This window comes from Microtus ochrogaster, chromosome 16, assembly GCF_000317375.1.
Source record: "Microtus ochrogaster isolate Prairie Vole_2 chromosome 16, MicOch1.0, whole genome shotgun sequence".
NCBI classification, from domain to species: Eukaryota; Metazoa; Chordata; class Mammalia; order Rodentia; family Cricetidae; genus Microtus; species Microtus ochrogaster.
This window is the reverse complement of record NC_022018.1, coordinates 3809380-3823908: the sequence shown is the minus strand read 5'-3', so window position 1 is coordinate 3823908 and position 14529 is coordinate 3809380. Positions and strand designations below refer to the sequence as shown.

Here is a 14529-nt window from a genome sequence, read left to right as displayed (position 1 = left end):
CGTTTTGGGCTATGGTCCCTGACATATCAAATTAGAAAACAACTTAACATTGTAGATTGCATAGAATTAATAGGGTGGTGAGAAAAAATAGCTGAGAAATATTTTAATCAATGTTAACATGCTATAAATGCCAGGTATTTTTATTAATAAGATTACAAAGAAATATGTGTGTTCTTTAGGAAGTTCATCTAACAATCCAGCCAATTACAAGAAACACAGAGCCTGATTGGTAAAATCTTGCCAAAGGTTGTCTTTTAGTTGTGGGTGGTTATATTCAAATATGAAATGGATTGTTAATCATATTAGACGAAAATTTTCAACTAGTTTAATAAAAAATATCCACTTCACACAAAAAAATGACAACTACAACTTTAAAACTTTTTGAATAAGGAAGAATAACTGAAATTCAGTGACTATAATAAACCCCAAATAAAGGCAATAAGTGACAAAACAAAATGGAAACAAAAATCCAAGAAAATTCCATTATCATAAAAAAAGAAGAGTGGCAATAAATGTACAGTCATTGTCTTGAGTCTTATATCATATACTAACATAGCTTTGACATGTAAGAGCTAAGACTGACAAGCACATAAACAAAAACAAACAACAGCAACAAAAACAGATACTCAATATAGGTAAGGAATTTGACACACCTTTCTAAGTAGGCTACACAGGATACTAAGACGGAAGGGTAGACGAAATGGTTCAATTTATTTCTGGTTTTATCACTCAACTATGTATATACCCATATTAGCAATGAACTAGGTGTAATAATTCCTTCAAGCATTTTAAAGAAAATGTGTGTATATGTATAGATTCAACATATGACAAAAGAGTCCTGGGAAATAAACAGAACTAAGACAAAAAGTTCAATCAATGGTATGGAAAACAATTATGGTTATGTGGGAAAAATTCTTGAGATTCTAATCTATCATCATTTCTATGCAAGAGTAAAACCTAAGAAATTAGCTAAATCCACAACTCCAAATTGTAGAATAATAAATGAGAACATTTTACTCTTCTATGATGGGAAAGGGCTTGGTAAGTAAGGAATCAAATCCAGATTCTATACAGAATCTGAAAAATGATAGAGTTCACCAACTAAAAATGTAAAAGAAAACTTTCTTTAGCTTCCAATATGTTAAATAGTCCTTTGAAGAAGTCTTCCTCAGCCTGGGACCCAGACTTCTAAGCAAAGCTGATTTGGTTATTTCTCAAGGTGACTTTGTACCTAGTCCATTTATAGTCAGGTGTGAGAAATACTTTCTTTTGCAAATTCCCACTTCTATGTCTTCACAATGTGACTTGATTTTCATTTCCAGAAGGAATGCTTTTCAACTGGAGGTTGCTTTTTTCTCTTTATTGCACTGTGAAGGGGAAGTCTGTGCAGAAGGTCAAATTAGATTAGCTCCCTCCTTTTGAGTTCAACCTCTACACTTGTGTGTTGCCATTCTGTTCTGTCTAATTTATAATTTAATAGTGGATTACGGCAATGTTTTTCTCTAAGGTTTTTTTCCTATTACCTGCAAGTGGAGATAGACATACTATTCCAGCATTTTTTCTCTATTTCATATGTCAAAGTATCTTCCTATTGTCAAACCCTATGTACTCAATTTTCTCAAAATGTTAATATGGACCCATAATTCTTGCCATGTGATAGGTGATGGTGTGTGCAGATACACTGAGAAGTCATTTAGTACTACATGCCATTAGCAGAGGAAGAATACTAGGTGCTTTCATAGGACCTATAACCTGCTCAATCACAGGTTCTTGGCCCAGATACTGTTCTAGCTATGAGTTCTATACTGTGAAGTTGATATTTGTGCCATTATTAGACCAGTGTGCATACCTTGTCAATCAAGATCTTTATTGTATCAAGTTGGATACTCATCTGACTAAAAAAAAAAAAAAATCCCTTCTGAAGTTCAAGGACCATTGTAGAAAATGAAGTGGAAAGACTGTAAGAGTCAGAGGTGGTGGATAACTAAAAAACCAAAACAAAGCAAAACACAACAAAATATTATTTCATGAACACAGCAGAGTAGTTGCACATATGAGTTTACAAGGATTGTGACAACATCCACAAGACCTAAACAAGTTCAAGTCAGACAACAATCTTAATGTAGAGGGCTAACCTGGGATTGACATCCCACCCCTAGCTGAGGAGCTATTGATAATGATAACTGCTGGAGAGGGGGAGTTAGGTTTTTTAAGGTAAAATCCCTGGTGGGTCAAATATGGACCAATAGATGGTCACACATCCAAGAGTATATTGGTGACAATAATTGGACTTCAGAAATTAAAACAAAAAGAATGGCAACACAATGTTGGTGAATATTGAGTGAGGGGAATAGAATTGAGAGCAAATGGAGGAGGAGTTAGATAATCAAAATACAATGCATGGGATTCTCAAAACATTAATAACAATAAAATCATCTTTGCTCATTTTAACTATGGCTACAGCAATATTATTGGCATTACAGTATAAAAATGTCTGCAGTATTGCAATAGGTATATTGATAATGGCAGGCATACATTTCTACTTTTTTTCTGCTTAAATTGGTGCAAATTGACCAATTTTGTTGATCGATATATTCTGGCTTTCTTGTAGGTCTTTTTAGGGTACAGATATCTGTTATGCATTTTCAGCCATTCTAATGTATAACACACTATAGAGCCATTTATATGCCATTTATATGTGTCATTGTTTCCTCTCTTAAATACTCACTAGTATTATTCCCTAAAGTGGCTCTGATGAGAAGTGCCATACTGCTTATGAATGTAGCAGACATCAAATTCAGCCTAAGCAAGGATGAAAGAAAACTGCTGGGTCTGGGAAGTCAATTAAAACCTACTTTTAAAAAAATCTCTAAAAGGAGCATTGATAGCAGCTCTCAACAACTTTCATCATAACACAAAGTAGAAGTGGTTTTTTTTTTAAAAGATGTATTTATTTATTATGTATACAACATTCCGCCCGCACACCAGAGGAGGGTGCCAGATCTCAGTACAGATGGTTGTGAGCCACCATGTGGTTGCTGGGAATTGAACTCAGGACCTCTGGAAGAGCAGTCAGTGCTCTTAACCTCTGAGCCATCTCTCCAGCCCTTTTTTTTTTTGTTATTTGTTTGTTTTTCATCTCCATTGTCCCCCACTTCTCTATCCACTCACCTGGAACTTCCTGCAGCAGTAGCAAGAGCTATGAAATATAGATGACTCTTTGCATCTATACAAGCCAAGAGGGAACAGCCAGGGCCTGCAAAGCAGCTCATATGTAGTCACTTGTTAATTACAGCCTTACTGTACTAAATTCTAACCTAATGCCTGATCAATGTGTAAATATACATCCAAGATATATTTCTTCCATTACTAAGAGGACTTCATCATTGTATTTTATTGGGTCATTATTCATATATATAGCTGGTGAAGAGAATTGTGAATTGTGAATTTGAAACCCTTCTTGTCTCACAGTATCTGCTCATGGCTGGTGTCTCTGGTTTTTAGACACAAGATGTATTGGAATGTGTCTCATTTTTCTGTTATTTGCTATTTTGAGCTTTATGAGTCTGGTGTATAATAAAGAGTAGAGTTCTGCTTGAACTGACAGTGGAAGCATCTAAAGACCTGGCTTTGGTGTAGGCAGTGCTCAATATTGTAATGGTCTGTCCTGTCCCTTTAAGAGACAAGACCCACCTACTCCCTCCCCCACCCACCACTGAGGCAAGCAGATCTTCCTTCCTGATTCCAGCTGAGTCTCTTCTCTTTCCATCTCTTTTCCAAACAGGTAGCTGCTGCTGTGGTGTTCCCCCTCCCCCACTCTTCCTCTATCTCACCTTTTCCCTTACCTTTCCATAGCCCACTAAATAAATACCTACTTCTCTGCATGGTGTGCCTACCTGTCTCAGTCGGTCTCCCACTCATCATGCAGTTCCCTGCCTAGGACCCTCTGGCCCTCATGGCCTGCAGGCTACTTAGGGGCTTCCTGCCTGGGACCTGAATGCCTTTGTGGCCCCCATGGTCTCATGACCTGCTGCCTTCTGCCTGCTGCCACTCAGGGACCTGCAGCATTTTATTTTAAACCATAACAAATATGACACACCTTAGGAAGTTACCAAAGGCAGATCTCAGTTTGACAAAGATGCCCTCATGGCTCTTGTCCTTTAACTGTTTATCCAACAGATGATTATATGAAGTCCTGAACAAGTGAACTAAGTGTGTTGTTTCTTAGGAAACTCGGCAGAACAAACATATTCATCTTACCTTTCACTGCTTTCTATACATGAAGAGTTTGTAGACAAATACAACTATTTGACTTACCATTAGGTTTCTATGATATCTATGATTTAAGGCAAATTTTTTATATTACAAGGTATAGCATGTCATACATGTTATGTCCAGATCTGTGAAGTCCCTCAAAAATCAACAATGAGATCAAGTCCCATATGTAAAAGCAAAGAGCCTTTCTTTTATACAAGTTTGCAAACTTGGTCTCTCCGTGTCCAACATATTTAAATAATTGGAGAGCCACGAGCTCAGTTAGAGTTGGGTTTTTATAGTAGTAAAGGTGGGTGTGAGGAGTTTCTAAGAATCAGGACCCTTGATTGACTGACATTTATCTAGGGGTGTCCTGGTGAGTGTGCTGGCAGGTGATCCTGTCTACAAGGGTTGGAACTTTAGGCATTTCCTTTGAATGGTCTGTTCTTGGGTGGTGCTCAGTGATCTTAGTTTGTGGTTCTTCAGGCTTCCATTAAACTTAAGGATGTCTAAGACCAACACTGCCAGGTAATGGTTGGAAGAAAAGAACTTACTTTGGGTGGTTTGTTTTTATTTAGCCTATCATGGCTGGCTCCTACATTACACAGAATATGCAAAAGTTTTTCTAAAGAATTAGATCCTAAGAACTTTTTACAGAATATAAAGGCGATTTCTGAATAATGAGTATGTAAACATTAAATAGGTTATGGAAACAGCTATTTTATCTATGTTTTAAAACAATTTTGTTATTTTACATATTAATCTTAGTTCATCTCCCTCCCCTTCTCCTCCCCACCTTCCCCCCTTGCCACCCTAACTACTCATCAGAGAGGATCAGGCCTCCCATTAGGGGTTAACAAGGTCTGTCACATCAATTGAGGCAGAACCAATGCCCTCCCCATGGTATCTATGCTAAGCAAGCTATCCCTCCATAGGGAATGGGCTCCAAAACGTCAGTTCATGCACTAGGGATGAATATTGGTTCTGCTGCCAGTGGCCCCACAAACTGCCCAAGTCACACAATTGTCACCCACATTCAGAGGGCCTAGTTCCATCCTATGCAGGTTCCCCAGCTGTCAGTCCAGTCAGTGAGCTCCCACTAGCTCAGGTGAGCTTTAAACAGCCCCTTAATGTGAGAGGCAGGAAGACGCAAGAGTGAAAAGCAACAGAGCCAGTAGATGTGGGAAAACTAAAGTTTACCATCCCCTAATTTTAGAATATTGAGCAGATTCTGGAAGTTTCTTCTTTCTCTCATTGTCCTTGACTTTTATATATGGTGTACATAACACCATTGAATGAGGAATAGATATTAATTTATATATTTTTTTGTAGTTTTTGACATATAGTAAACAACTGATATTATTATGTTTGACATTGTCCTTGTATTTTTTTTCAGTGCCATTCCTGTTTTTCTTAAAATGGGACTCATAATCAGAAAATACTGTATAAAAACTATTATATATATTATGTATATATATAATATATATTTGAGACATTATCTTTCTGCACATTGTAAAGAGATTTATTATAGTTCAATGAAACTTGGAAAATGCAGACACAATTTTAACAGATTGATTAGGCAATCACCCATTCATAAGTTTCTCAGACAAGTTAACTTTACTACCAAGAATGCATAAAGAAAGTTCATTGAGCAAGTCTTAGGGCTAATAATGTGTTCATGAGTAAACCGATGAGCATTTAACAATCATCATAACAACAATTTCCATAAGATTTTGAATAAGCATATTTACATGCTAAGTAAATTTGAATTCTATAGGCTTTAATAGAAATTGTTTAGATCTATGAATTCAACTTTAAAATAAAAGCTATTTCAGAATGGCAAGCTAATTATTCTGAAATATGAACATTAGACCTCTAAGACACCATTCAGATTTGTCAAATCATGTCATCACAGAGGAAGTTTTAAGAATTTAAGATTGCTCTTCAAGCTGATGAGGGAGAGGGACTTGATCGGGGGAGGGGGAGGGAAATGGGAGGCGGTGGTGGGGAGGAGGCAGAAATCCTCAATAAATAAATAAATTTAAAAAAATAAATAAAAAAATAAAGGGGTGTGTTCCCACCAAAAAAAAGTAGTTCATTTCACTTCTTCTCCAAGAGCAACTATAATATATTACACAAAATTTTATGAAAGCTAAATTTTATTTTATTTTTATTAATTCTTTTATATAATACATATTGATCATATTGTTCCATTCAACTTGTCCCAGATCCTCTGGTGATCCCTAAACACCCATCTTCATGTTCTTTCTTTCTCTCAAAAAATGAAGAATCAAAAAAAAAAAAAACCCAATAAGACAAAAACATGACAAAACAAAACAACATGAAGTATCTATAGATTAGACAAAATGTTACAAAGGGTATATATTTAGAAACATATATGTTTCCTTTGATTTTCTTAAGAAGAATTTGGCGAAATCAGGACATTCACTTTTTTTTTTTTTACTGACATTACATATAAAACATAAACAAATTCATGGCTAGGCATATGGGCTACTAAAGTTCAAATGTCTCAGAAAAAAGTAATTTGTTTTCCCTTAGGGCTATTAAGCTATCTGGATCAAAAGAAGACCACTATCATTTTAACGAAAGATCAATTTCATATGTGTTAAAGTAGCTGAAAGTCAGAAAAAAGTTAACACGATTAAGTTCTTCTATATTAGCAGCCAGGAAACAGGCAATATTCAGTGAAATGGATACTGGTGGTATTTTTCTATAATTTCTTGCCTTTGTATCAAATCATGCTGATAACATTGTAAACAGTTTAATATTCTTATTATCCATTTTCTTGGAAACAGTACTGTAGTATCCCTAGTCCTGTAAAGTATTTGTTTTTCTCATCCATCCTTCCACTTCAAAGGCTAGGATAAGTCAGAGTAGTTTGGCTTGTACTCCATAATATAGCATAAATATCATGTTTAATTTTACCTGAACCTATCAACTGCATAAATTTATATTCATTGCTTTAGATTTATATGATGAGTCAAGTTAGTGCAGTGATACAATTTAGGCATGCTTTATTTGAAAATAATCTCAATATTCTGGTGAAGAATTGTCCTATTTGCTATTTGTAGGCAGAACACATTGAGAGTTCATGTTAAATCAAGTCATGCAATCTTTTGCCATGACTTCTAGAGAATGCTAATGGTTCTCCCCATTCATATATTAAATTCTATCCCTGGAAAATGTTATTAGGAAGTAAGGATCAACATCACCACATGAAAACTGTTACTCCCAGGTTTCAGTGTTGTCCAAGACCCTTCCAGTATCTAATTACTCCTAGAGTTACTGGCTCAAGTAAAGAAGGATCCAGGGAATTAGACAAAGCAATTCTGTCTCTGTCACTCTCTCTTTTTCTGTGTGTGTATTTTATGTGTATGTATGCACGCACATAGCTTATTTTTCCCTCAAGTCTCTCTTCTCATGTATGAGAGATGCTCTCAAAGATATCAAATAACCCCAAGCTTCAGAACTAGAAGAAACCTCGCAAGCCAAATCAAATAGAAAAGAGCAGAAATACTAAACAAGAGTCACTGTATCACTGTCTTATCAACCTCATCAAGACAGTCCAGAACAGAAGAAGGCAGCTTTCCTACCACCACAACCATCACCACCACCCCCTTCACCATCATTACTGCCTATCATATTGACTGCCAATTCCTCCCCAATATTCTTTCTAGAATTACTTGAAGATTGCCCAGAATACAGAAGTATTTTTCCATACTGCTGTCCTCTAATTAGAAAACCCATGAATGATCCCACAGCAAGAATCACAAATCATCACGGAGACCAACATTTGTAATTTAGAGGATATGTCCAGATATTTACAGATAAAAGCTAGGTGCTATATATTTGGATACCCCAAGCAGATGACTAACTCGCAAAAGCATGGTTAGGCATTTGTTCTGAATGGAGGAGGATGCAGAACCATGCCAGTAAGTAAGAAAGATCTGCTTGCTATCATGAGTAACAAATCATGACAAAAAAGACTAATAATGCAGGGTGTTTAGGAAGTTAGACTCCATGGAATTTTTTTTACAACCATAAGTCAGTGTCCCATATTATTATATATTTTATATGTAGAAACTTTGAAAAAATTATAAAGTATCAAGGTATTGAACTGAGTCACATGTCTCTCACATGTTAGAATGGACTTTCATTTCTATTGGTTTCCACTTGAAAACAAATTCTCTCATAGAGTTGGGATAAATATTTCATTTTCTTTGCATGCTTGAGAGACTCTGTTTGTCATTGATTGGAACTTTTATGCCTTTTGTTCTTTTGTTTTCTTTTTCAGGCTTCTTGGATAGACCACAGGTTGATAAGAAATGGATGCTAGAGTTTTGACGTAAGATTTTCTGCTAATTGTGTAATATAGGAGAAGCAAAAGTGTCCAAGCATCTTTGGGTCTGAATTTCCTTATTTTAAAGTTTGAAATATACCTCCTACATTAGGTAAATGTTTGAAATACATATGTACCTCCTGAAAGACAGGAAAACATAACAGCTGTCACCATTTCCCAGAGACAGCATTTGAGTTAAAAGCAATAAAACTTTTGCTTTTAACCAGTCATGTTGGTCTAAACAATTAATTGCTAGGTCATAACCCTGGGAGTTCCAACATACACTTTTAATTAAACATAGAGCTCAAAATTGGTTCATCCTCATTTAAAAACTCATTAATCTTTGATAAAGCTAGAAGTATAAATATTGTGACCTTTCTTAAGGACTGATACTTTATAATTAGAGCAGATTTAAATTTAAAATTTCAAGGTAGCTTTACCTTTTCTGCTTGAGGTAGAGATTTCTCTATCATTATCTCTTGAATCACATTTCTTCATTGTCCTTAGGCAAGTTCTTATTTGTAAAGTACATGTACAATCTACTCAGAATCCTTTATCTCCAGGTACTCTTTAAATAGCAGACACCATAATTGAGTTCAAGTGGCAGTCATCAATGAGTTTAATCTTGACTCAGATGGAGATGAATTACACAGTACTGTATGCCAAAGACCCACAGCCCCAGGTAAAGATGAGAAATTAATGATGCCACCATCGGCAGCGTGATTAAAAAAGGAGGTGGCGGTTGAAACTTACATGATGACTATTTCCACTGACACAAATCTAGCTCCTTCCATACCTTTAAAATCCCCATAATCTGGGGATCCACCATGTAGAACCAGAACCGAACAGTACACATTCCAAGGCTGGCTGGAAAGAGCTGAGAGGTAATGATTCTTGCAATAGACCCTTGTTTGGAGACAGAAGAGTTGATGTACAGGAAATGCCGACCACTACCTAGAACAGATTGAGAAAAAGTTTTGTTTTTCAGTGCCACAGTTTATTTTACTGAACAATACAGAATATGTTTAACCCATGTACAAATAACATCATTACCTTAAATGCTCTCCCTTCTTCTGTCTCCCCAACCCCACTAGTTAAATAGAATTTATCTCTTACAAGTCATCTCAAAATAGCAATTAATTCTTCTGAAGAAAAAGGTATTGCTATGGTCATGTGATGTGCAGAATTTATTTTACACAAGACTCAACTCTGTGTTGACTCTGAAGTTGTGGTACTTTCCTCCAATTCATTCAAACCTGTCTCTTCCAAGCCATAGCATTTTGTGTGTTATGCATAGTAGTCGGATACGGTGTAGGCACTGGGGAATGACTGATGTACAGTTTGCTTTCAATTGTTCTTACTTCTACACTAGCTAGAGTAGTAAGATGTGGCTAAAGTTTAAGCAGAATGTCATTCTGAGAATACTTACATAATTTGTTTGTTGATGCATGTGTGTATTTATGGGAGGGGTGCTTGCCTGTGTAGGCATATGTGAAAGATACAGGTTAATAATATATGTATGCTTCTGTCACTTTGACATAAGGCTTCTCACTAGACCTGGAGTTTTTCCATTATGATAATCTGTCTGGACAGAAAGCAGCAGGGATCCTCATGTCCCCATGACCAATAGTTGCAGATATATCTTACCCAGCCTGGATTTTAAGTGATTGCTGGAGGTATGAACTCAGGTCCTTGTGCTTGCACAATAATGAATAATTTCTCACTGAGTCCCCAGCTCCATTTTATTTTTTTACACTGTGCTATAAATAGCATCTGTGCTCCTCAGATGCATTTGTCTGCCAAAAGTCTTTGCATTCAATATAATTTGATTTGTTTTCTGATTGACATTGTTATCAGAACTTATAAAACTACTTTTCTCTTTCTTGCTTTTTCTGAGGTAGCAGATAAGTTACATGTATAATTACAAACAAGTCTAATAAATTATTTTCTACATAATATGTTTTTTTCTTTGTGGCTTATCGATATTCAAGGATCAGCAGCAATATTCTCCCTTCACTTTTCACAATGGAACTTTGTGCTTTCTTTTGTTGTTTCAAGTATCTTGGTCAGAGTGTTCTTCATTTTATTTAACCTTTCAAAAACTATCTTCTACTTTTAGTTATTTTCTTTTACACATTACATTAATAACTACTCATTTTTGAAACTTTCATTTTCTTCTTTCTTTGGTATTAAACAGCCTTTATCTTAAATTAATTTTATTGCTTTCTTTCCTTCGAATGTTCCAAATTTTCTTATGTGTTTCAGTATATTCAATGAAATATACAGATTTTGATGCTCTGTTCTTTTTTGAATTAAAATATGTCAAGATTGCTATAGAAACTTCCTTGAATCATGAGCTATTTACAAGCTGTTTTTGAATCTCTGTGTTGTTGGGAGTTTTGAAATTATATGCCGAGTTCTTGCATTATAAGGAGAAATGTGGAAAAACTGGGAAAGAATTAAAAGACATCAATTTCAGTCATTGGCAGGAATGAGGTGGGGTTCTTCTCAAGTTAGGCAAATGTGTAAAGAAAGTAGAGAATACTTCTGATTGTATGTGAAATATCTGTTCTCCCAAGGGGAAATTGTAGGAAGAATGCTGTGGATGGCTTCCTTCTTTAGATTTATTATGTTCATAGTCCATGACACATGGTCATCATGTGATTTTTCTGTGTTACTTGAGACTACAGGCACTCTGCTGCTCTTGGCTGAAGTAGATATTATCAGGTCCAGATGGTTGATTATGGTGTTATGGTCAATCATGCCCTTCTTAGGATTCTGCTGGCTGGATCTTTCCACTGATAAGCAAGTTTGATTCTCCAGGAGTCATAAAGTTCTTCTTAAATTTCTATCGGGATTTACTGGACAAATTATGATTTTTGGTGTTTAATACTTATGTTAGAGAATATTTTTGTATTCTGGGAGGAACAACCTATATTACCATGTATGTTCCTCTTCATCCTTAGTAATATTCCTTGCTTATGAGTCTTTGTCTGAATTCCCAAGTTCTTCTGATGAATGTCCTTCCTTTACTTTGGATCTTTCTGTGTTATATTTAGTACAGATTTTGCACAGATAATATTATGTCTTTTTTTCCACACTGACAATGCCTTTCTTTTAATTGATGAATTTTTACTATTAATCTTTATTGATATAGCATACTATTGATAGAGCTGGTTCAATATATATAATCATTTTTAACATTTTTGTACTCGTTACTCTTTGTTTCATTTTCCCCTCCATTAAATTTCTCTATTCTTTGGCTTTAATTAAGAATTTTATATGATTCAAATTTTCATCTTTCTGTATGCTAGTTACATACCTTGCAAAAGACACCTTTGCTAGTGGATGACCTTGAACTTAAAAATACATTACAACTTACTCTAGCACTCCTTCGAATACCTACATATCACTTTATTGGTCACAAAGGTAAGCACTGTCCAACAGCACACACCCTTTAAATCAACCCAACTTTCTCATATTGTTGAAGATTTATCTTGTCCTGTGTCAGCTTAGTTTTAGTGAAATGGTTTCTTCTAAGGTAAAAGCCACCTGAGAGAAGAATATTCATGAATGTTTCTGTGACTCTTCCCCTCACCTTGGGAAAGCTGAGGAACTTTTACTCTTCTATGTAAAAGCCTGGTGGGATTTTAGAGTAGATGTTTCCCTAAGACTGCTCCACTCTGTGTTTCATCTCCTGCATGTTTCCATACTGAGCCTTCAGCTATTGGACAATCATGACTTAGATGTCCTACCGAGTTCCTACAGAAGTTCTTACCCAGGGCTTTCTGTCAGCATTTGTGACCCTGTGCCCATTTGTTTGTCTCCCACAGAAGCAGTGACTGTTCCTGTGACCTTGGCTCTCTAGTGGGTTCATGAAAAGTGAAGACTGTTCAGCTGCACAGCTAGCTTATTATTAAATGGACAGGCAGTTTTCCTTTAATCCCTGACATGCTGGGTAAGGACTGGAAATAACTTGTATCTATTTTTAAATGTTGCTTACTGAAAATTTCTTATGATGCTCTCTGAAGACATTGTTTTTTAATCCATCAAGAAAAAAAAATCTATCAAGAAGGGTGGTACACACCTGTTGTTTCAGCCTTGGGAGTTTGAAACAGGAGGATTATATCAATTTTGAGGCCAATCTTGGCCTGAGAGTAAGATTGTTTCTCAAAAACTAAAACACATTAAATCCAGTGGGTCACAAGAAAGAACAGAAAGACAAGGGTACAATAAACAGATGTGTATGGGGGAAAGGTGGCCAACAGTGTTCAGAAAGAGGTAGGAAATGACAGGACAAGGGTAACAAGAAGACGTCATGTCAAAGTGTAAAATTATCAGGGAACAAATCTGGCAAGAACAAAAGTAAATCCACCATCAACAAATCATAAAAATATAAAGCTACCACCTGAAATAAAACAACATCAAAAAGCAAAACAAAGCAAAAAGGAAGAAAAAATAACTAAAAGATATGATCAAGAAACATCTTAATGAAGACTCCAGGATAAAAAGGAGTTGAGACAATTTGAAAGTTGTCTTCTTTCCCAAAGACCCCGAGAAGGGCATCTCACATGCTGCTAGATTAGGAGAGATAAGCAGAACATTTTGTTTAAGACACACAAAAAAAATATTTCTAGATTTGAAGATATTTTGTTTCCTCATTTGGAACCAAAGGTATGTGGCTCCAATGGTCAAAATAAACCTTGATGCCTCTTTAACTTCTGCAAAGGACAGTAGCTTTTTCTTTGAAAATACGCTTTAATTCCATGCTGTCTTTAAACAAATAAGAACGCATAACCTGCCTCTCATCTTGTTTCCCTTTTCCTACATGAGGATTTCCAGTGCATTATAACCATATAGTCTTATTTTGGATGTGAAGAAATAGTTAATATGTTTGGATATTACAATCTAGGTTTTATAGTTTAGCTCTAAAATTGTATAACGTGCAAAATGTAAATGAATATACTTCAATCTCAAGCTTTTTCTGTCCTAAATTCTACCTGATATTGAAAGTCAAACATTTAGAGCCATAAGAAAAGCAGTAATTACATTAATTAATGCAAATATAATCAAGTTTACAGGTAGGAATTGAATTATGATTTAAAACATTGCATTTCACTTTATTTATTTTTCACCCTATATTCAGAAGAGTTTATATGTGGAATTATCTGTGGGTCATGGACAACCTATGGCAGCTGTGAGCCACCAACTGCCAATAGCTCCTCTGCTGGGCTTGGGAACTCTGAAGCCCCTCTTGCATTCATGCCAAAATTTTAATGGCTTCTTCTTGTTATGTCATACAAGTAACCACAGCTGTGGAATGCTGTTGTGTACAGCAGTCATGTCAAGTTCAGAAGGCAGCATTGTACAGTTCTCTTTCATATCCTTGGTTCTTATCTTCTTCGAGACCCATCCCACAAAGTTTCCTAAATCTTGGATGACGTGAAGTTGTTATAGATGACCCATCCACAGCAGAACACCGAGTTACTTACACTATACCACTTAGGAGTTTCTGCCTTAGCCACTACCCCTTGCAAAAGGAGGCTTCTCTGATCAAAGTTGAGAGTGCAAATCCATAGATTTACATAAATATTTAGAATGCAGTTTGGAATCACATAATAGATGGGCTTTTGACAAAATTAACAGTACCAGGCATGAAATCTCTTCTGCAAAGCAGGCCTCATATCTGTCAGAAAGTAGTTGATTATTTCTATAACATTGCTATGCCACTATTGTACCAGTGAGTGCATCCTGCCAAACAGGACAATATTTTATCTCTTACCAGTCTGAATGAGCCTTTTCTGGTATGATATCAACTAGTCAGTAGAGACAGCATTCCTGGTCAATTTAAGATGGATTTCTCTATGCCCTGTCTATAAAGCACCAAAGTGATCAATGTACTCACTAATAGGCAT

The 14529-nt window shown here is 35.9% G+C and overlaps 1 protein-coding gene across 1 annotated transcript in view; it reads right to left on the bottom strand.

Moving 5' to 3' along the window:
- The window catches only part of Malrd1 (MAM and LDL receptor class A domain containing 1), a 583538-nt gene that overhangs the window by 128058 nt on the left and 440951 nt on the right, over window positions 1–14529 (bottom strand). The window contains exon 31 of the mRNA XM_013348957.1: window positions 9411–9568. Within this exon, the coding sequence (XP_013204411.1) occupies window positions 9411–9568 (158 nt within the window). The remainder of the gene's footprint in view (window positions 1–9410; window positions 9569–14529) is intronic.